The following is a 23,093-nucleotide window of genomic DNA, read 5'->3' on the forward strand; positions in this document are numbered from 1 at the left end:
ACTTTTGTAAATCTACTACTGAACGAGGGCCACCCTACACGGTAAAAGTCATAGGGGTAATTTGACCATACTTCCCCATGTCCGTCAGTGCAGGAAGAAGGAGGGGGGCACAGAAATTGAAGCATAGTACAGTACAACGCATTTCCCTGCATTGTCCTCTGCTGCTCACAACGTAGCTGCTTAGCAGCCTGCAGTGCCGGCTTTAAGCGAGGTGGACGCCCATCCAAGCACAATCTAGGCTCACATCTGATTAGCTTCCAGCATCTGATGAGATCGTGAGGGGACCACGGTGGCGAGATGTTAATTACCTTGCCTGGTATACAGGAGGTCGTGGGTTCTATCTTAACCCTGACGCCTGCTGTATATTTGGAGTTTGCATGTCTCTCTCATCATCATCATCACGGTGGCTAGGAGATGTTAACTACCTCGCCTGGTATACAGGAGGGCGTGGGTTCGATCCCGACCCTGACGCCTGCTGCTGTATATTTGGAGTTTGCGTGTCTCTCTTTCTCCCCGTGGAGATGTTAACTACCTCGCCTGGTATACAGGAGGTCGTGGGTTCGATCCCGACCCTGACGCCTGCTGCTGTATATTTGGAGTTTGCGTGTCTCTCTTTCTCCCCGTGGATATGTTAACTACCTCGCCTGGTATGCAGGAGGTCGTGGGTTCGATCCCGACCCTGACGCCTGCTGCTGTATATTTGCAGTTTGCGTGTCTCTCTCCCTTTGGTCGCATGGATTTTTCTCCAGGTCGTCCGGTTTTTTTTTCCACTCCACATTTAGAATCAACATCACGCGTTTAGAATATTTGTCTGCTATAAATGTCCACGCGATAAGCCACTTCGTTGAGCTGTCATTTGCGGCCAGGTCGCTTCTGAAAAAGAGCTACATAGCTCAGTGGGCCTTACCTGGTAAAATACAAAATATCTTAGTTTAGATGAGGCTCTTCTCCAGGTGATTGGGTCACCGGCGTAGCGTACGCAATATCTGTTGTAACCACTCAACATGAATTCCTTCTGTTCCCACCGCCTAAAAGTTATTTGCGCTGTCAATGAACGGACCACGATTGTCATGTTTATTTATTTAGTCACCCGGCACAACCGCCCCCCTTACAGCGCTGACGTCCATCGGAACCCACAATTACGGCAATTCCATGTCACGCGTCTCTCGTGCTATTACACAAACACGCGGGGTGGTGGGAGGGGACAACGTGCGGAGAAGAGACGACAAGACCCACATCGCTGTGTTGTTCAACTTAAACCAGTCCCTCGGTGGATTTTTGTTTAAAAAAATAAAAATAACAAAGCTCCGTACCCCAGCAAACACACAATGCATGGACCAACGTTGCACCAACGATAGCCCAAATGTTGACCCAACGATGTCACGTTGACCGGCTAAGTGCACAATTCACTTGAAGGCAAAGAAGACGGAGAGGTGGGTCGCGATCGCGTGGACCGTGCGCAAAGCACTCGTGGAGCTTTGCGATGGGGGGGGAGGCGAGCGCGTGTTTGTTGTTGGAAGTCCGAGCCCGAGCTGAGTGTCGCGTAACCAAATACTTCCCTGTGTTCTCAGCGCCTGCTCGCATTTCAAGAGGCTCACGCTGGCAAAAAAAATGTGGAAGTGTGCGCGGCGCGAGAGAAACAGGGAGAGAGAAACGGGGAGAGAGGAAGAGCAAAAAGGATGCGGGGTACGGAGTTTCCGGAGTTCAGGAGTCATTTTGCTCGTGCTGCCCAAGCCGCGGAGGAAAGTGACGATGAGTCGATTCCAATAAATTATTGCGCGACCGATGAATTCATCGAGCATTGCGAGTGAAAGGTAAAATGGTAAAGGCGCGACCCTGCACTTGTTTGCCCATGCCATTGCCGCCTAAAGGGCCTCTTAACGTGAGCTCCAGAGAGCCTCTTTAGAAGACATATGGCCTTCTCTTCCACCACGCAGGCCAGACGTCTTTGAAGGCGACGGAGGACGCAACCACATTTTAACCCACCACACACGACCTGTAACCGCGGGGTGAACGCAGAGAGGATCCATTTGGAAAAAAAAAAAACGTGTTCTTCGTTCAACCGCCGCGAACAAGAGATAATCGCGCTCCCCTCTGCGCCGTCCCACCATCGGCGCTCTTAGTCGCTCATTGCTTTGAGTCAGCGACTGTCACGGGCACAAATAAATAAGCCAACGTGATGTTCAACAAAGAGCTCCCTCTCCAGACATACGAGCCACTCGGCCTCCCGAGATCCACACCCAGTCACCGAGAGATGAGCGCTCAGCCGTCCGCCGCCGAGTCGTGCCGCACTCTGGTGAGCGCCCAGCACACGAGCCAGGCAGCCGCCAGCTCCCTCCCCGCAAGGAGAAGCCAGTTAATGTTTTACAGACACCGCAATAAATTTGACACGCACTTATTCACAGCTGGCTTTGATTTTGACAACTGCCAGCGGGGCCTCCAGGACAACTTCTTTTCATTGTAATATCGCCTGTTTAATGCTTTGCGCTAGGGCCCCAGCAAACATTTAAATGCATCTCCTAACAGCCCCAAGGGCGCAGCTCGGCATGGAGTGAATCATAATGGCCTCCCTTGTGGTGGTCTTGTGGAAGCCCATATGGACCACGCGGCTTCCGCTGCGCATTTGCTAGTCAGCAGTTATATTCAACGCGGCACGATCGCGCTGCACGGTGATGTCGCCCAGGAGGGAGCGAGCCCTGATGATAACCGCAGCAAGGCATCTGGGCTGTGAGCCCATCATGAAGGTTCGTCCCACGCCAGATGTCACAGAAATTGGCGATGCGAGGAATCAGGAATGAGTGACATTTGGGGGATAATTACCAAATGCCTGCTTCTTTCCATGCCGTTCGCAAGATAGCAATTTTATTCCCACTCTTCTTGTTTTACGATTTGGCGTCACGTCGACAGATGAAGTGTCGAATCGGAACTCTTGCAGAGGAGTGCATCGCCGCCTAGTGTGTGCAAAAACAGCCCGCAAAAGCAGATTCCGCAGAACTAACCCAGAGATGCCTTCAAGTGACCCTACTAAATAGGATCAATTTCCACATGACAGCCAAACCAATATTTTAAAAATTCAGTATTGTTAACATGATGGGTTTTTTTTAATGAAGTCATTGATGACCCGGAGTGAGACCACCATCCCACTGCAACTTCACTGAAACCCAGATTCAAACCCAGGTTCTGGCCCGTGTCGGCTCAGCGTCTCTGACCGCTGAGGCACCTCGGCCACCTCCCCATAGCGGGCGTCATCTGGCTCCTTCGCGTGACGATTTCTGGTGGGCTCAGCGGCAGCAATGCGTGAACTTGGCAGCCACATTTCTCAGGCAGGGTCCATTAGCCCTCGGGCAAGCATGAATCACCTCCAGGAGGCCCCGAGGACAGGCTGCCCGGGGTCGCACAGCGCACGAGTGTTGTACAGCTAATGAGCCAGCACTCATACACGGTTTGCTAAATTGGTCACATTCGTCAAGGATTTGTTTTTAATACTATCGGCCTCAACACCCGTTTCCCTGACCGCCGCGGTCACTAATAACGCCTTGTTCGTAGATCGCGCGAAAGCCAAGAAAGGGTTTCAACTTCAAAGCGAAACACTCGACCGTAGCACAAATTGCTCAACAATCCTTCCATTTACTGCTCCTCCCAGACCCCAGGCTTTCGACTTCTCGAGCTGAAGCAGGGCTCTCGTGACGCTTTAAAAAAAAAACAGTGATATCCACAAGCGGAGGCAGTACATCACCGCGTACGCTCAAGCGCACTCGAGGGCCGCTTGTTGTTGTTGTTGGTTGGAACAGCGCGAGCTCGCGAGACACGTTCACCGGTGGTCACGTTAGTGACGAGGGAAGGGACGACGCGCGACGCACTTTGTCGAACGTGCTAGCACACGTTTGCGTGCGTGTATGGTGAACTTATTCTTGGTTCTTTCGGTAAAGTCACGTAGAAGGGAAATAATAAAATTAAAACATAATAAAATAAATATAGTGAGATTTTATATTTTATTTTAAAATGTTTAATTTTAATTATTTCCCTTCTACGTAACTTTACCGAAAGAACCAATAATATGAATCCATGCAGTCACGAAAGCTTTAAATCGAAATTTATGGTGAACTTCTTTCGCACCGTACGCAGCCAACCGCGCTAATCAGAGGTGCAAGGCAAGGGCAGAAAACCGAACACAAAAAAGCAGTTATAAAGAAAGAAGTATTCCATTTCATTTCTTTATAATTGCATAGCTCCAGCGGCATCCTAATATCAGAAGGAGGAGCGTTCCAGGCGGCCGCAGAAGCGCATCTGAAAGTGCGCAATGCGCTGACCGTCTTTGTTTGATAGCCAGCCAAGAGCCACTGCGAGGATGACTGAAGTTCGCATGATGGTTTGAGGCAAACCCTTTCATAAATGTGGCCAGTTTTCTACAGGGTTTCGTTCTTAATATCATCATCGTCCTCTCTCGTTACAGACGGCTGGACGGGCAGAGCAACTTGCATTACACCTTTCAACATGATTTGGACAGCGTCTCAAAAAAATCAACAAACGAAGCGTGGCGACCGTCCCGCCATCCCCCAGAGCTCACCGCACGACACGGACCCTCTGTCCGCCCGCACCGCTCGCGCCGCGTGGCCAGGGCTGGGTCAAGCCAGTGGCTCGTGCAAACACGCGCAAAAGGCTCTGCTGGCAAAAACAAAAAAACAGACGTCCGTGGGAACATTTGCGGTCGGCAAAATTCCGTACGTCGCACGTTCCCCCAACAACAAGTAGCGCTCAGCGCTGGGGACAGGCGCACGCGGTCATGTCGCGCGGAGTTCTTTACACGGCAGCGTTTGAACGACGATGGCAGCAAAGGCAACGAGGTGTCCCACACTTTGAAACCGATCGCCCTGGAGTGTAACGGACATCGAGTTCAGGCCACCGGCAGCTGTCGTTGGCACCGATTAAATGACGGGGGCTGTGGTCAATAAACTACGGATTAGCGAGATGAGAGCGAGATAAACGCGAGGCACGGGCGAGAGACCTGTAGGCACATCGATTAGCGGGTCACGCGCACAGATGTCACGGTGGCGAGATGTTAACTACCTCGTCTGGTAAGCAGGAGGTCGTGGGTTCAATCCCGACCCTGACGACGCCCATTGTATATTTGGAGTTTGCGTGTTCTCCCCGTGGTCGCGTGGATCTTTAGAGTATCTGGCTGCTATACATTTTCACGCGATAGGCCACTTCGTTAAGCTATCATTTGTGGCGCAGGTCGCTTCTGAAATAAGAGCTACATAGCTCAGTGGGCCTTAGCTGATAAAATAAACATTTAGAATAGTTTAGTTTGTAATGCTGCGATGCCACGCGACATCGCAGCGCCCGCACGCGTCGTGACTGCAAGAAGGCGTCACGAGACTCGACGACGCACAGCTGAGTGCATCGCTGCGGCCCAGCCGGTAAAACACAGCTGAAGTGCTCCTCCCGCGCATGCACCCGTTCAAAGAGGTCCGCGCGCAACCGCGGGACGCAACTGCCCTTGTTGGCGACGGTGACTTGAAGTTGGCCTCGCCTGAATTCCGTCAACAAAAGATCAAGCGCCCGTGATTCTCAAAGAGACACTGTCCTGTGCTCTGCGATTGTTGAGCAACGGAATGCAGACTCGTCCCCAGATGGGGCTCATTTTCCCGTGAGCTCCGCCGCAAATAACTAACACATGCACGGGGAGGTACACACAAAGACAAAGATCGCCCGTACGGACATGCAGACCTGTGGGCCAAGTGCTGTTCGGGAGCACCGATTAAACCCGGCCGCATTTGTCTCCCCAGGGCAAACGTTTACACACCGCACCAGATGCTCGATTAAGACCGAGTCTACAGGACCGGTAAAGATATTCGTAACCGATGCTGACAGTGAGTGGGAATCGAACGCAGTTTTGCTGGATTTGTAGCGCAGTGCGCTAACCATTCCCCACACACAACACGCAGACAAGGACACTTGAGGCAGCACAGGTTTGAGAGCTCTCCCCTTCCCGCAGGTGTGAGACCGGTAACGGATCGCCGTGCTGCAGTAAGCAAATTAACCCTGTAGAACACTGGCACCTTGAGACATTAGTGGAAGGCGCCTTGCAAATAAATGTAAATTATTATTATTCACCCACCACACCAAAGAGTTTACATTCACCGTGGATTCATTGGGTCTGCCTGTGCCGATTGATTCCATCTGTGCTGAGCCTTGAGTGTTGTCCGCTTGCAATACATCGGTGGGTTTTCTTCAGGTACGGTACTCGTGGCATTGACCAAACATCCCAGTGCAGCAGAACCCCCCTGTATGAAGAGTCTTGAGACCCGGTGAGGCTCTCCCCAAGTAAATCATTTGCATTGATATCACCATAATATTTTTCCAAGTTTAAATCTGCTCTTGTTACCAATTTATGAGCAAGGATCCAGCATGACATCCATAGCGCAGGTGGCATCTGTCGGTAATTACTGTGCACGTGTAGACATACAGCCCTTTTGTCAATCCACTGCTGGATGAGGCCCTCCCCCTGCCACCCGGGCCGTAGGGGTTATCTGACCACGCTTCAGCGGTTGTGAGTGCGGGTTGATGAAGGTGGGGAGCACTGAATTGGGAGTACATAAGCACAGTACAACCCAGGGTCTTGCTGCAATGCCCTCTGCTGCCCACAGCGTAACCACAGGCAAGCCCTGTTCATGCATACCAAGCACTCGCTATCCAGGCTCAACGCCTGCTTAGCTTCGCTACAACCAAATCGCCCGGAATGCGATCCCATCTCGTGAGATATTCGCTGCATTTGCATCCTTATTCGCTCGAAAAAAAATCGATCCTTCGCTGCTTCGACTGGTCCCGTTTCTCTCAAAAAAGGTGCCCTCGCGGGCCTGCTCGAGCCTCCGCGAACTCGTCCGATGTCCCCCAGGAGAACCAATCTGGGATGGCGGCGCGAGACGATCGGATGAGAAGCGGGACCAGCAGAAGGGCGCTGGCGAACGCCACCGTGGAGTTCTGCCACCGACGTTCTGATTCAAAGCCTCATGGAGGGCCCCGCCGCTGGTCCGCACACCTTCGTTTTGCCAAGGCAACTGCGGTGGCAGCCGTCACCAACCGCTTTAGAACGGCGACCGCTCGCTGCCGGGCACTCCTCTTCGATGAGTGTGGACATTAAAGGTGAGCACCCACACCCGCACCGCCCCCTCCACAGTGACTGTGGACACCCGAGGCACACAATGGACCACGTCGCGGAGAATAACTCTGCGCTCTGCTAGGCACGCTCGCCGGCGGGCTGGACAGTGTTTGTCGCATTCCCCCCGAAGCTCTCGCGTGGCTCACAAACGTTGACCGTGGGACGTATCATTTAGACGTACCTTGCCATTCACGGTGCCGCTGAATTGCGGGTTAACGCCGGTAAGTGCTGTGGTACAGGACACCTGAGCAGGTCCACGCGGATTATTGGACGCGTTAATGATGTTTCAATTAAAAAGTGATCCATGTATTGAATCGTGCAGGTATCGATTGCATGTTTCCCACTCGAGGAGTTTGTAAAACCCAATTGAAGACACACTTCTATATTCTATTGCCCACATTGTAATGTGTTTACCCAGTATTGCATGCATTACATGATCTCTGCATTGCATGCTTTCATTGTTTATTAGCTGTATAATTATTGACAGTTTTTATTGCTTATCTATCACTGCCGCGTGGTGCTTGTGAAGCACCTTGCTCCAAGTGATTGTGAAGGGAGCTATGCTAACTACAGACTGATTGATGATGCTCATTACCTTATGCAAATGATATGCTCACGTTCCATTTCGGCTAACGGGTCAAACAGAAACTATACAAACGCGACGTAAAAACTACCAAGGAAGAGGAAACCTAATGAACCTGCTGAAATAAATGAAATCTAACGTATAAACCTAAGAAGAATTGTGGCCACGAAACGTGACAATTCATCAAATCGCTGGAAGGAGTGGATCATCGTGGATCATCGTCAGAGGCCTGCACCTGGTCAAGTACAGACAACTCAACGTAAATAACTATTTTAATATTTTACCAGGTGAGGCCCACTGAGCTATATAGCTCTTTTTCAATACCCAATTGGACTGAGCCCCCTGGGAGCTCATATGGACGACAAAACAGTGGCAGCGAAGTCATGGTCAAGGGTCACCGTGACCAGTGCCGCCGATTCCACCGCAAACTCCCCCATCGCTTTCTTCTGCCAGATTACGCCAATCGTCGCGATCGACACCAGACCTTAAACTTCTGAACAATTTGGCGGGGGGGGTGGGGGGAGCTGGGGCGTGGGGGGGGGTCACGCTGACTAATCACGCACGCTTCAGAGTAGCCGCTCCGCATCTATGCACCATTTAGAACAAACACAAGGAGCCATTCACTGCTCCGAGTGAGCGTGGACCGAGGGCGTTGCTCACACCGCTCGGCCAGGAACACGGCGAATCAACAGCGCGGCTGCGGCTCTTGTTTTTACCCCCCAATTTTTATTTTCCCCACCACCGCCGGTGCCGCAGTCAAGGCTGCCACGGTCGGTACCGGGAACGGGCGAGCGCCAGGGGGCTTCGTGTGCCGTGAGCAATGAGCCGGCTAACGAGTAGCTAAATAACGAGTAGCCCGTTAGAGAGTAGCCGGCTCACGAGTAGCCAGCTCACGAGTATCCGTCTAGCGAGTATCTGGCTATAGAGTATCCAGCTCACGAGTATCCGTCTAGCGAGTATCTGGCTATAGAGTAGCGAGCTCACGAGTACGCCCCAAGGATTAATTTAGTGTGCGTACGCTCGTGTCTGCGCACGCTGTGCGTGAATGGGGTGGGGCGCTGGTCAGCGGCACTGCGCTACAAACCCGGTGACGAACATCTGAACCTGCTCTGGAGCCATTCCCCTCGGTCGACTCAGCCTGAAATAGCCGGTGCGTGCGGTGAACGAACGTCTGCACATTGCAAGAGGGTCGCAAACGCGTGAAAGTATATGTGGGCTATCTTTGTCTTCATATGTATGATTATGTATGTGAGTATGCCCGTGTACAGGGCTTAAGTTTTCACTGAAGGTTCTCCGGGTCACCGGTTCGACTGGACTAGGTGGCACGTGACTCGTGGTAGCCACAGCCAGGACGAGTGGCATACCCTATGGGAACCTCATTTGCCAGTAAAAATATGATAATTGGTTTTTTTTTACCCTTCTATCTGGCAACAAAACTGACACCTTTTTACAAGGAGTCATGTTTGCATAGACCGCAATACCTGCAGTCATAATACAAACAATAGACATAACTCTAATAATGTGCACTGTCTTTTTTTGTATTATGACTGCAGGTATTGCGGTCTATGCAAACATGACTCCTTGTAAAGAGTGGCATACTGGCAGGTTTTCGACCCGAGGGCGGAAACATTTTCGGATCGCCGATCCAGACAGACCCCCGGGAAAAAATGAAGACCGGAGTACGCCAAAGAGCAACGAGGCTTTTGAACATAACAAGGAGAGACAACGTTGAAAGTGAAGATTTGAGAATTAAAACCAGAATCACCGCTGGAATTTGCTAAGTGACGGAAAAAATTACGGAGTTGGGGCAGGACAAGCAGATGACAGACGGGCGAGGCTCACGCTGGGAATGGAAGCCAGTAGAGAGAGGAAGAAGTAAAGAGAAAATGAGATGGCGAGACGAGATGAGAAGGTGGCAAGGAGCTCATGAAAAGTGGAAGACATTCGCTGAGGCTTTTCGCCAGCAGTGGCGGGGGGGGGGGGGGCAGTGCGGAGGGAGGAGGGTTGGGGAAGGGGGGCTCTCGACTATTAAGGTCTTCCTGTGAGAGTGAAACTGAAACACTGAGAATAAACCCAGGCAGTATAACGAGGTAACACTCCTGACTTAAGGCTTTCGTGACTACAGGAATTCATATTCTTGGGTCTTTCGGTAAAGTCACGTAGATAGGTTCAAAGAAAATAACAAAAAAGAAAATAACCAAAAAGTACTTTTTTTCTCCTGATGACGATTGCTTGTGTTGCGATCGAAACGTCGTGGTTTTTTTGTTATTTTTTGTTATTTTTTTATTTTCTTTGAACCTATCTACGTGACTTTACCGAAAGACCCAAGAATACGAGAAAACACTCGCAGCTCCGCGCGCGTCCAAGCCGCACACTGACACTAGCTTTCACCGCTGAATGTTACGCTGTGGTCATTTGGGATGTTAACGGCTAAGAAAGCAACAACGGACTCGACCGCAAAAAAGGGGCCTTCTGACTGCCTCAATAGAACATTTGCGGGCAAAAATTGCAGCGGTGAAGAGACGCTCGGTGCGCATGGCCCCTGCCTCCCGCCTGCCTTCTCTCCAAATAACCTCACAACCCGCGTGGACGTCAATTCTAATAACAATTTGGAATTTGTCACGTGCACAGTTTTTTGTGTTCACTCTGAGAAAGAAAGGGAAGAGAGAACGATTCAGAAGTGCGGGAAACCGCGGCCTGAACCGGTTCCATTCAGGGCCCAAGTCTCTGTGTGTCCCGATGTCGGAATGTTTTGGCAACTCCAATGATGAGTTGTTTTTTTGAAACACATGTGAGAGGAAAACCGGAGTGTTTGGAGAGAAAAAAAAACATCCCACACGTGCTAATGGGTGGGAGCACTCAGTCTCCGTCGAGATGGAAACTCCGATGGAAATTAGCTCACTTGCTGTACTGCCATCGCACCCTGGCAAAGCCACGAGATGGCGACCCTCCGCACCCACGGGTAGGGAGGTAAGTTTTGCGGACGCGTGTGTGATCCGCCAACCCCTCGCTGCCTCCACAGCGCTTGCAGGGGTAGGCCATCAAGCGAATGTCCCGTGTGCACAGCAGGGTATGCATTAGGGCTGAACGATTAATCGATTTCAAATAGAAATGGCAATTTGAAACAATGCGATTAGCAAATCGCGATTTTTTGCGAATTGAAAAGTCCTATTATTTTCTAATTTTAATTGTTTTATTTTTTATCATTATACAATTTTTTTATTAACAATTGTTCTATGTTTGATTGTTCTATTTCAATGAAAACATTTTAATAAAGACACGTTGGAAGCAATTAATATATTTGAAGTTCTCCTTGCATTAGAATATATGGAACAGTTCATATCAGTGGCGGCTCCTGCAAAATCTCTCAGGGGGGGCAAATGTCTGGATGATTGATAAGGATAAGGTCCACCCATGCAATGAATAAATTAACAGCTTAAGCATGTAAAGGCAACTTCACTTCTTTAATATTAATGAAAAATAAAGTGACTCTTACAATACATCTCCTTGTTTGTTTCTATACTCACTATTAAAACAAACCACTCAAGTTTATTTTATTAAAGATTCCACTAGGTAGCGATAAATTATAGTTGGATGAAACGTGCTTACGTATGATGACGTTAGCACGTATGATGACGTAAGCACGTTAGGGCGAGCCCTCCCGGAAGCCATAGAGAATGCATTGGAGCGCCCCCCGGTCGAAAAAAAACATCTTTGAATGTAAGTCTATGGGGCCACTCGGGGCGATTCTCAGCCGGAGTGAAATCGCCCCAAAAGAGGCGGTACTCCACAGAACGTGACATGACGCTGATTGGACTATATCCAGAGGCTGCAGTGACGGCTAGCGTGACTCTGTGGTTGAATGACATTGGTGGTGCGTCGCCCAATCGCCCTAATGAAGAAACCGCCCCTGGTTCATATTGTGATGGTATCACGTGGTAATGCTCCATCACATGTTTTAAATCTATCACACAGTGAATATTGAACTGAAGCTTGACTTTAAAAAATGTAATCGCAAATCAAATCTCAATATCTGTCAGAAAAATAGCAATTAGATATTTTTCCCCAAATCGTTCAGCCCTAGAATGCATTCGACCGGCACAGCTGTGAAGGGGGGGGGGGGGCCTGAGTGTGAGGAGGGTGTGAGGAGGCGGTGGTGGTGGCCAGGTGGTGGTGGTGTGGGAGCAGGGTCGACTGAGGGCGCCGCCATGGGTTATTTCGCACCGTCTCAACAAACACCGCTCCCTCGCCGCGGCCGCCGGGTTCTCACTCCACGCTGTTATTGCAGTTGTCATCGCGCGGCGTGTCACGCCGTGGACGGAGCGTGCTGGCCCCTTGGCGTGTCACGCCGTACATGTGCGTGGGATAGTGTGAGTGTGAGTGCGTGGGGTAGTGTGAGTGCGTGTGTGGGGTAGTGTGAGTGTGTGGGGTAGTGTGAGCGTGAGTGCGTGGGGTAGTGTGAGTGTGTGGGATAGCGTGAGTGGGATAGTGTGAGTGCGTGGGGTAGTGTGAGCGCGTGGGGTAGTGTGAGTGTGTGGGGTAGTGTGAGCGTGTGGGGTAGTGTGAGTGTGTGGGGTAGTGTGAGTGCGTGGGGTAGTGTGAGCGTGTGAGGTAGTGTGAGTGTGTGGGGTAGTGTGAGCGTGAGTGCGTGGGTTAGTGTGAGTGCGTGGGATAGAGTGCGTTGGATAGCGTGAGTGTGTGGGAGAGTGTGAGTGAGTGGGATACTGGCGACCCGGGTTCGATTCCCGCTCACGGACAACAGCGGTGACGATTAACTGAACCGGTCCTGGATCTCCTCTAGGTTGACTCAGCCTCAAATGAGTACCTGGCGCGATGTGTAAACATCGCCACTAGGGAGACAAAGGTGGTCGGGCGTGGTGCTGGCCACCCACACCCTCGTGTGTCGTGCCGGCCCTTTATAGGTGATCGCTAACAGCACTTGCCCCTACAGTCTGTTAAGGCTATACGGGGGATTTTTGTATTTGTGTGTGAAAGGATATGCAGGGATCGATGACGTAGTGGTGGTTAGCGCACTGCTCCGCAAACCCAAGTGACCCAAATTCTATTCCCAGCCATGGCTAGCATCAGGGGCGCCGCAGAGTCGAGATGTTAACAACCTCGCCTGGTATGCAAGAGGTCGCCGATTCGATCTCGACCCCGACGCCTGTAAATTCGGAGTGTGCTTGTTCTCTCTGTCTCCCCGCGGTTGCGTCGATTTTTCTCCGGGGCCTCCGGTTTTTCCCTCCACGTTTAGCAACATGCGTTCAGCATCTTTGGCGACTAAAAACATTTGCACGTGATAAGCCACTTCGTTGAGTTATCATTTGTGGCCAGGTCACTTTTAAAAAAGAGCCACATGGCTCAGTGCACCTTACCTTGTAGAATAATAATTGTTTATAGTTGTATAGTTATTATACGAATGAGTCACTTTAAGATGTTTTCTTGTTCATGTTTTTGTTTTTTGTTTGTTCCGGTTGCACCCGATTCAAGAGCCTAATGGCTCACAGGGCGATACCAAATAAATGAAACTGAAACTGATATTTCGATTTAAAGCTGTCGTGACTGCAGGGATTCATCTTCTTGGTTCTTTCGGTAAAGTCAAGTAGAAGGTAAATAATAAAATAATAAAAATAAAACATAATAAAATAATTCTCACGACGTTTCGGCCACAACGCAAGCAGCGTTGGTGAAGACCAGGTCTGTCGGGGAGACAGCGTCGGGGAGACAGCGTCTGACACTGTCTCCCCGACAGACCTGGTCTTCACCTGAGGACGGCTGCTTGCGTTGTGGCCGAAACGTCGTGAGAATTATTTTATTATGTTTTATTTTTATTAACTTATTATTTCCTTTCTACGTGACTTTACCGAAAGAACCAAGAAGATGAAACTGATATCTTAAACGGTCCTGGGCCCACCGCCCTCATCATCTCGTGCTGACCATCAAGGTGAAGTTTGGTTAAACAACTCCCGCGACTGGCACAGGGTGCGGTGGCCTTCCTCCAATGGTCGTCATTCGAATGTGTTCATAGCTGTTTTACAACTCAGTCTGCTCAATGTCTCCTAGGTCGACTCAGCTTTAAGTATATCAACAGCATTGCGAAAAAAAAGACGGGCAGGCATGGTATAGTGATAACACCAAGCCCTCGTGCACCTTTGCTGGCCTGAATAGGTGCTTGCAAACAGTATTTGGCCTGGTAGTTTGTTACTGATAGGAACCTCCTGGTTACACCAGCCCACTGGGGATTATTGTGTCTGTCCGTCCGTCGTGCAGGGAGGGGATGGGTGGGGAGGGAGGGGCTGGGTGGGGAGGGTGGGGAGGGGCTGGGTGGGGAGGGTGGGGAGGGTGGGGCTGGGTGGGGGGTGGGAGGGGTGGGGCTGGGTGGGGAGGGAGGGGCTGGTCACCCCATGGTGCCCTTATAAAACTCAACGTTTAACCTACTCACGCCGGCTTGTGCCCGCCCTCACAGTCGGGCATATTTGCGGAATACACCACGCCGCCGTTGACCCTGGCCATTGACCGAGCAACCCAACGTTCCTACCAGCTCCCTCCGCAGGAGGAATGTGTTACAGGCTATATGAGGAATCTTTGTCTTTTGTAAATTGATTGTGTAATGCTGCTGCTGCTGCTGCGTTGGCAGTGGTGCACAAGCACCATAAACACAACTTCAACACATTCATCAACAACACCGTGGCCTTAAAATAAAAAAAATATAATAGGCGACATTTCAGGCAATGGCTCTTCTTCATAGCACATAGAGAGGCCAGCGAGATGGAGTTGATGACGAGGGTTAGAGGCTGCACCTAACACCATGGGGCCTGATGTGAATTACTTTTTTTTTTATCTGGTGGCCAGTCTTGAAAATTGGCACGTGAATAACCACTAGTACAGGGTGCTTCAAACAAAATTTTTTAACACTACCGAGAATTTGCAACAATACCAGGAGAAATGTGCCTCCGGTCTCTGGAGACCACCTGGAAAAGATTACAGGCACGTGTTGACAATAATTGCGAACAAATGGAGACTCTGACTTTTTGAAGTTACTAACATACATCTGTTATCATGTTACGGTGTATTATCCGTTCTTTTTCCATTAAAAACGATAGTCCCATACATTTTTTTGAAGCACCCAGTATATATAATTCGCATCTCCGATTACCACGGTTGGCTACGTACGGTGCAAAAGAAGTTCAACAAACATCGACACAATTGAGAAACAGGCAAACCCTTCGAGAATCAAACGAGTACTACTCCCACTGAATAAACCCCATTCATATCTTAAAATACATTTGTAAATAGGTGCCTCTCGTGACACACCTTTGTGCGAACATTCTCATCGCGTTGAACGTCGCGAGCTGGAGTGCCACGCTCCCTCATGACCCCAGTGACCCCAGAAGCACGTGGCGATGTTCTTGCACGAGCGGCAAATACCTCAATACGTAAATACATCGCTGGGGTGTTTTGCCTTTCCGCGCAAGCACTTGAGAAGACGTCCCTCTGTGTTACGGCTTCCAAACTTTGACGAAGTGCGTTCGACAAAACCTGTACGTGGCACATTCACCCACGACTGATGGTATCATTATTGTACTCGTAATAATTGAAATTAAGCAAGCTACAACTGCCAATTGCATTGTTAAAAACGGATGTCCCATATATGCAATTATGGTGCATTGCATTCCTGTTGCCTCACGTACGTTTAAAAACCCGAGTGTGTGTTCAACTTACCACTAACAGAGTGTGGGTGAGGGAGGGGAGCGGTGGTGCAGTGGTTAGCGTAATTTTATGATTGCAGCCGCTTGAGATTGATTCCCAGCCACGGCTCACATCAGTGGCGAGTGGTCACAGGTCGCTCCCTTCACCAACCAGCAATGACCAGGGTGGTGAAGTATGGTCAGCGTGGCCAAGCAAGACCCCACGAACGATGTGGTGCGGGGCAGTCATTCATCCAGCAGTGGATTAACAAAAGAGCTGAACGCATTAAATATATAATAAACCACGAGCTACGAAGTAGTGTAATTGATGTACCACATAATCAGTTGTGCATCCTGGCAAGACTTTGCGTAATTAATTACCTAATTAGGTTACTGAATTATCGAGCCACCTCATATTATCCCAGATGCCAGCTCTAAATTGTCTTTTCCTCGTGAGCCGTTTATAATCAGGTAATTAACAGCTAATTTACAACTGGCTACAATTACAGTGTGGATTTATACACGAGGAGTCTAAAGGGGCAGCTGCATCTCATGATGAAACATCGGGACATAAGCATCCTGGGCAAAGGATGTCTTCCGTTATTTTGCTTGAAAGAAACATTCAGTCATGGACAGCATAACAGATGAAGGTGTTAAGTCGGGATTTGTCCGGGGGGGCAGGGAGGCAACAGCCCAGAATGCTGAGAGAAGAGAGTTCCAAAGTCCAAACTATGGGGGCAGCAGAGGGGAGGTCGACAGCGCAGACTCTCACTGAGCAGAGGCTGACCGGCCTTTGACATTCGCAGGCGTGGTTGCGAGTGCAAAGATTACCTTGGAGGCGAGTAGGGTGAGATGGCACATAAGAGGCAGATGAGTGTGAGGAGGAGAGTGTAGCGAGATGAGAGGGCGAGGTAGGAGAGTGCGTAGAGGGGAGTAGAGTGAGATTAGAGGTAGGACAGTGCGTGGAGGGGAGTAGAATGAGATGAGAGGATGGAGGTAGGAGAGTGCGTGGAGGGGAGTAGAGTGAGATAAGAGGGGGAGGTAGGAGAGTGCGTGGAGGGGAGTAGAGTGAGATGAGAGGTAGGAGAGTGCGTGGAGGGGAGTAGAGTGAGATGAGAGGGGGAGGTAGGAGAGTGCGTGGGAGAGTGCGTCCCACCTGATGACGGAGACTTGTGTTGCCTCCGAAACGTCGTGATCTTTATTTTATTTTTATTAATTTTGATGTTTTACCTACGTGACTTTACCGAAAAAACCTAAGAATAGGGAGTAGAATGAGATGAGAGGAAGGAGGTAGGAGAGTGCGTGGAGGGGAGTAGAGGGACATGAGAGGGGGAGGTAGGAGAGTGCGTGGAGGAGAGTAGAGTGAGATAAGAGGGGGAGGTAGGAGAGTGCGTGGAGGGGAGTAGAGTGAGATGAGAGGTAGGAGAGTGCGTGGAGGGGAGTAGAGTGAGATGAGAGGGGAGAGGCAGGAGAGTGCGTGGAGGGGAGTAGAGTGAGATGAGAGGGGAGAGGCAGGAGAGTGCGTGGAGGGGAGTAGAGTGAGATGAGAGGGGAGAGGCAGGAGAGTGCGTGGAGGGGTGTAGAGTGAGATGAGAGGGGAGAGGCAGGAGAGTGCGTAGAGGGGAGTATAGTGAGATGAGAGGGGAGAGGTCGGAGAGTGCGTGGAGGGGAGTAGAGTGAGATGAGAGGGGAGAGGCAGTAGAGTGCGTGGAGGGGAGTAGAGTGAGATTAGAGGGGAGAGGTAGGAGAGTGCGTGGAGGAGAGTAGAGTGAGACGAGAGGGGAGAGGTAGGAGAGTGCGTGGAGGGGTGTAGAGTGAGATGAGAGGGGAGAGGCAGGAGAGTGCGTGGAGGGGAGTAGAGTGAGATGAGAGGGGAGAGGTAGGAGAGTATATGGTGGGGAGTAGAGTGAGATGAGAGGGCAGAGGTAAGAGAGTAGATGGTGGGGAGTAGAGTGAGATGAGAGGGGAGAGGTAGGAGAGTGCGTGGTGGGGAGTAGAGTGAGATGAGAGGGGAGAGGTAGGAGAGTGCGTAGACGAGAGTAGTGAGATGAAGGGGGGGAGGTAGGCAGGTCAAGTAAATGGAAGATCGTGAAGATTGCAAGTTGCGACCCTGCGTTTGATCTCGGATTGGACTGGAGGCCAGTGGAGAGCTTGGATTATCTGGGTGGCATGCTCCTGTTTGTATGTGCAAGCAAGGAGTTTGGTGGGATTTTAGATCAGCTAGAGTTTGGAGATGAGAGATTTGGGGAGAAGAGAGACTTGAGGGATTTGGGGAGGCCGTAGAAAACTTGCGGTTGTCGATTATGAATGTTATGATGGCATGGGTGCGGTGTGTGTTACGGGTTCACGTGAATCCTGCAGCCACAAGTGGCCGCTACTGACAGTTATGACGATTGCAAACAACAAATATTTATTGTTGAATCGAATTGTGACCCTGAATCGTGACAATTCACCACATCACCAGGTGGTGGAGAGGGGGCCGGGGGCATGGGAATGTTGACATCCCTACTCAGTCGGGGCGCCACGGTGGTGAGACGTTAACTACCTCGCCTGGTATACAGCTGGTCATGGGTTTGATCCCCACCTTGATGCTGAGTAGTCGCTGCTGGAGTTTGCATGTGCTCCCCGTGGCCGCGTGGATTTTTCTCCATGTCCTCCGGTTTTGACCCTCCACATTTAGAATCAACAATCACGCGTTTAGAGTATTTGGCTGCTTGAAATTCCCACGTGATAAGCCACTTCGTTCGGCGATCATTTGTGACAGCCAGGTCGCTTCTGGCAAAGTGCTGTATAGCTCAGTGCGCCTTACCTGCTCGAATAGAAGTAGCAGTAGCACGCTGAATTGGCACGAACGCTGCTGCCCTCACTGAGCAAATGGATCTTTTTTTCCGAGCGGTCGCCTTCCCTTGACGGTGACAACGACGGCTTTCACCGGGCAAATCGTCGCAGCGCCCCGCGGACGCATCTGCAGGCGACTTTCTGAGAGCCAGCGACGCAAATCCCACCGAGTGGAAATGCCCCGCGGCTACGAACGCAGCTCTCGCTCCCTCCGCCACTGCTCCAGCTCAAGTCACGACGTGCGAACCCCCCCCCACCACTCCCCCCGGTGGCCCAGCCGAGACTGGGCCACCGATAAAAACTAAAGCAACCGCAAATAAATAAATAGACAAATACGTAAATAAATAACAAGCAAACCCGGGGGAGTGGGGTGGATGCAAATGACACCACGGACAGGAAAAAACAAAGACGAAAGAAAATGTAAACGTGTTTGTTTCCACACATCCGCTTGAACTACGACTAAAGTTGCTGCCCCTTGCAACGGCGGAGTACTCGGACGAGAACGATGACACGCAGTAACGTACAGCGCTGTCTGTCAACCAATCGCTGGACGGTGGTCACGCGAGTTGCCTTGGCCGCGCTTCTTCACCACGCTGGTCAGAACCAGTTGGTCAAGACGGGGGAGCATAGGGAGCACACTGCGCAGCAGTGGAGGTCGCTGCGCTGCCCTCTGCTGCCCACCAAGTAGCCACGCAGCAGCCCTGGCAACGCTCTGACGTGCATGCCGGTCTCTAAACGAAACTAAAACTATTTTTTTTATTTTACCAGGTAAGGCCCACTGAGCAGTCTACACCTCTTTGTCAGAAGCGACCTGGCCACAGGTGATATAGCTCAACGAATGGGGCATATCGTGTGAAAATTTATGTCGGCCAAATACTCCGAACGCATGTTTTCTAAACGTGGAGGGAAAAACCAGAGGACCCGGAGGAAAATCCAAACGACCACGGGGAGAACATGCAAACTCCAAATATACAGGCGGCAGGGTCGGGATCGAATTCACACGACCTCCTGTATACCAAGCGAGGTAGTTAACATCTCGCCACCGTGGCGTCCCAAAGGCTGAGATAGAAAGTTATTGGATAGTCACCCATTCAAGAACCCCACAGGCTCAAACCTGCTTAGCTTGCTTTCAAAATCTGGTGAGATCTGGCGGGGAGAGGTTATTGAACAACTCGAGGCACGAGACGAGAGAGGGGTGCTGTTAGTGCGGCTTTCGAGAAACAATGTCCCACTGTACTCACCTCCGTGGCAGGAAACCTCTGACAGTGGAATACTCCCCTTCTGAAGTTTGTCAAAGTAATTCATTGGATGGATTTTTTTCCCTTTTTTTTCACCCAGAGGCTATGGTTGTGGGGTTTCGTTTTTGTGAGCAAATGGAAAAGTTTACCCACTCCGGCTTGGGCTTTTACTGCGTCGTCGAAACGCAAGCCGCCATAAAGAAACGAAGCGCTTTAAATTTAAGAATAAATAAAATAAACCGTACATCAATGGTAGCTAAACTGCATAGCTAGCACGATAATTGCCAAGACAAACATTCTAAAACAGCTCCCAACGCGACGTAAAAAAAATATTACACGAAGTTACCGAACTGAGAAATTTGGTGGCGTGCTCACCGATGCAAACACGGCCCTCCACCCACGAAAATGTTGTATCGCTCTCGCGTTACCCTCGCCGTTTACAAAAGGGCCTCGCTCAAAACTTATTACGGCCCCGAGGGGCGCCGGTCAGGATTTGGAGGTGGGGGGCGGCGGCGCCCGCTGCGACACTCACCGGGGCTGGCTCCGCTTGGCGGTGGTGCGGTCACCTCCGGATGGGGGGCCCCCGTCGGAGGTGGGGGCGGCCGCGTGGGCCTCCACGTGCCTCGCTGTCCCCTCGCCTCGAGCTGGGCCCGCGCCTCGGCCTGCTTGCGCTTGTTGCCCAGCGCGCCAGACTTCCGCTCCCTCGCGTCGTGAAGGTCGCCGCGGCGAGTCTCCAGGGGGTGCTTTTCCCCGTTCGCTCGTGACCTTTTGGGCGCCTTCGTGGCTTTGAACTTCGACGGTGATTTCGGCGACGGTTTAGACGATGGTCTTGACGCCTCCTTGTTGCTGGCTTTGACTGTGCCGACCTTTTCAGAGAAGGTTCGGTTCCTGCCTCGCTCCAGGGCAGTAGTCTTCTCTTCCACGCGGTCGGCCTCCTCCTCCTCCCCACTCTGCCCATCCTCCCCGCCGGCCCCACCGTGTTGCGCCTGCTTCCTGGGCGCCGTTGTTCCGTCTCCGTGCAAGGGGAGAATAACCGACGCGGGGGTCGGGCTATACCTGAGCCAGGTTTGCGGCGCGCGCCCGCTGTCGCCGCCGTCTTTCAATCCTCCGGCCGGCACCGGCGGCTCCGGCGTTGGTGTCACGCTCTCGACAGCACCTCTCGGTTCTCCATCGAGCGCTGTGCCGTCCTTGTAGAGTGGCAGCACGAGTGGCGGGAGACGTTCCGCGCTCGCCCGGGAGACTCCGCCAGCCGGCGAAGCCCCTCCTGTGTGACCGCCACCGTTCTCGTCGTCGCTGCTGCTCTTGTCGTCGCCGTCACGGTCGTGGTCGTCGTCGTCGCCGCGCTCGGTGCCATCTCCGCCGGATCGGCATCCGGGCTCCGGGTAGCACAGGAGCTCCCCGCCCACGTCCGGGCAGTGGCACACACGGCAGTCGGGCAGGCGGACGGTGAAGCCGGCGTCGTACTCGCGGCCGTCGGGTGCCACGCAGCCGAGGCGCGCGCACTCGGGGCACGCGTCTTGCGGCGCCCGCACGTCCACGCAGCCCGCCGGCAGCTCAGGGCACGGCATGAAGCGACAGTCGATGGAGCCGCCCCCTGCTGGGCACCGGCACTCCGTGCTGCCATCGTCGACGAAGTAGGAAGCCCCTTCCGGGACCTTGGACGCACATGCGGGGAAGAAGCAACGCTCCACGAGGTTTACATTTAGTACGTACATATGTACCTTGAACTTATTTCGCACCGTACGTCGCCAACCACGCTAATCAGAGGTGCTGGCGGGGAAGGACAACAAACGAAACACAAAAAGCAGTTCTAAATAAGTGAGTTTATCAATCTAGATTTAAAAATGCATAGCTTCGATGGCTTCCTAATGTCGTGGTGTTATTTCACTCGGACAACTTTTTCGTTTCTTCCATGTCTCTTAATTTGTACAGAACTCCTCGCGTTCAACACCACGCATCTCCGTCACAACTCCTCCTCTTGTACTGCTCGTCTGCTACTCTACGCTCGTTCTCTCTCGCTCCGCTAGCCTGCTATGTTGCCCCCTTCTAGCTTCTCCACTGCTAGCCTCTCACTATACACTCCGCTAGCTTCTCCACTGCTAGCCTTGGCACACTCACACTTAGGGTTCCGTGAGTCTCTCTACTGCTAGCCTGTCTACCCTCACTCCTCCAACCTCGCCCCTGCCTCCAGCGGGGGATCAGCCAACACTGCTGGAGAGGACGAGGTTTGGAGAGCGGGGACCCGGACTTCTCTTTGATTCACTCTTGTCTTCACTGCAACCAACTCAACCCCTCTGCCTCACACGTTCCCCTTTTATCCTCCTCCTCATTAAGTGACCCCAGATGGCCCTCATTAAGCCAGCGTCCTCCCCACGCCTCACCCACGTGGTTTCCCCCTTATCACCACTATCTCTCGCCTCCGTGGCGCCTACTCCGCGTTTGCATTTGCAGCCAGCCAATCACTGCCTCTTCCCCTAATTGCTGGCATCTCTCTGTTTGCTGTCACCCAGGCCACCCGCCTGCACCTGCTTGTCCTTAGCTGACCTCACTGTCTGCAACCCCGTACATAATGCAACTGCTGTTTGCAAACCCTGCGCGCCTTACGCCATTACACTAATATAGGATGAAAGAGCATTCCATGTGGCCACAGAAGCGTATCTGAAAGCGTGCGATGCAGTGACCGTCTATCATGCACATTTAATATGCCTGCGTGATAAACAGGGTTGTGCATGGTATGGTCAAATAATACTTGAGGCCAGCGTAACGTGACGAGACCCTAGTATCTGGCAGTGTGTTGCCCATGTAAGGTTGCAAGAGATGTAATGTGTCTGTAATTGAGGAAATATGTCACGGGATTCCCGTGAATATTTTTTGTTACGCAGAGGTGTCTTAAGGGCCCATTCTGACCGGAAGGAACTATGGGGACCAATATTTGTTCTTCTTTGCTAATCTCTAGGAGGAAGACTTTCCTGGAGACTGCTTTAGCCGCGTAGGTTTTGACAGTCGTGCTGCTCTACGGCTCTCCGATGTGTTTTCTGGTTGGACCACGCGCTGTTCGGCAAGATGTCCAACTTTTCGATGCACGTGCCGAACTGCATCCAGTTCCCAAAGAAGCTGTGGTGGCTATGCACGCGGCCTGTAATCCAGCACTGTGGAGGCCGCGAGGGTTGATGGATCACCACACAGATGTTGTGAAACTCCCCTTTCCGTGGGGATTGGGGAGGTGCCATGTCCTGGCTCACCAGGGCAAAGCAATAACCACCACCTGTTTCATATGTATAGGACAGAGTGTATCCTCCTTCCATCGCAGTATGGGGTTCGTTTTCATTAGTAAGGGGATTGGTGGTGCAGTGGTTATCGCTGGGTTATGTATTCTGACCTAAGACTGATTCCTGGCAAACGTTAACAGTGGTGACTGATAACTGGACCGATCCTGGGCTTCCCACCCCCTGCCTTTACAAATCCCTACTGACCAGTGTGGTGAAGTATGGTGGAAACAACCCCCACAACCAACACACGTGGAGCGGCCTTCATCCCGTTGTGGCTTTGGCAAAGGGCGAAACATTCTAATGGGAGGTGACAGC

The 23,093-nt window shown here is 51.6% G+C and overlaps 1 protein-coding gene across 1 annotated transcript in view; it reads right to left on the reverse strand.

Moving 5' to 3' along the window:
* FBLN2 (fibulin 2) overlaps positions 1–23,093 on the reverse strand; it is a 71,023-nt gene that overhangs the window by 42,528 nt on the left and 5,402 nt on the right. The window contains exon 3 of the mRNA XM_061551985.1: positions 20,042–21,164. Coding sequence (XP_061407969.1) covers positions 20,042–21,164 — 1,123 coding nt within the window. The remainder of the gene's footprint in view (positions 1–20,041; positions 21,165–23,093) is intronic.

The sequence above is a fragment of the Lethenteron reissneri genome, chromosome 15, assembly GCF_015708825.2.
Source record: "Lethenteron reissneri isolate LAM-NWPU_2019-01 chromosome 15, ASM1570882v1, whole genome shotgun sequence".
In the NCBI taxonomy this organism is placed as follows: domain Eukaryota; kingdom Metazoa; phylum Chordata; class Hyperoartia; order Petromyzontiformes; family Petromyzontidae; genus Lethenteron; species Lethenteron reissneri.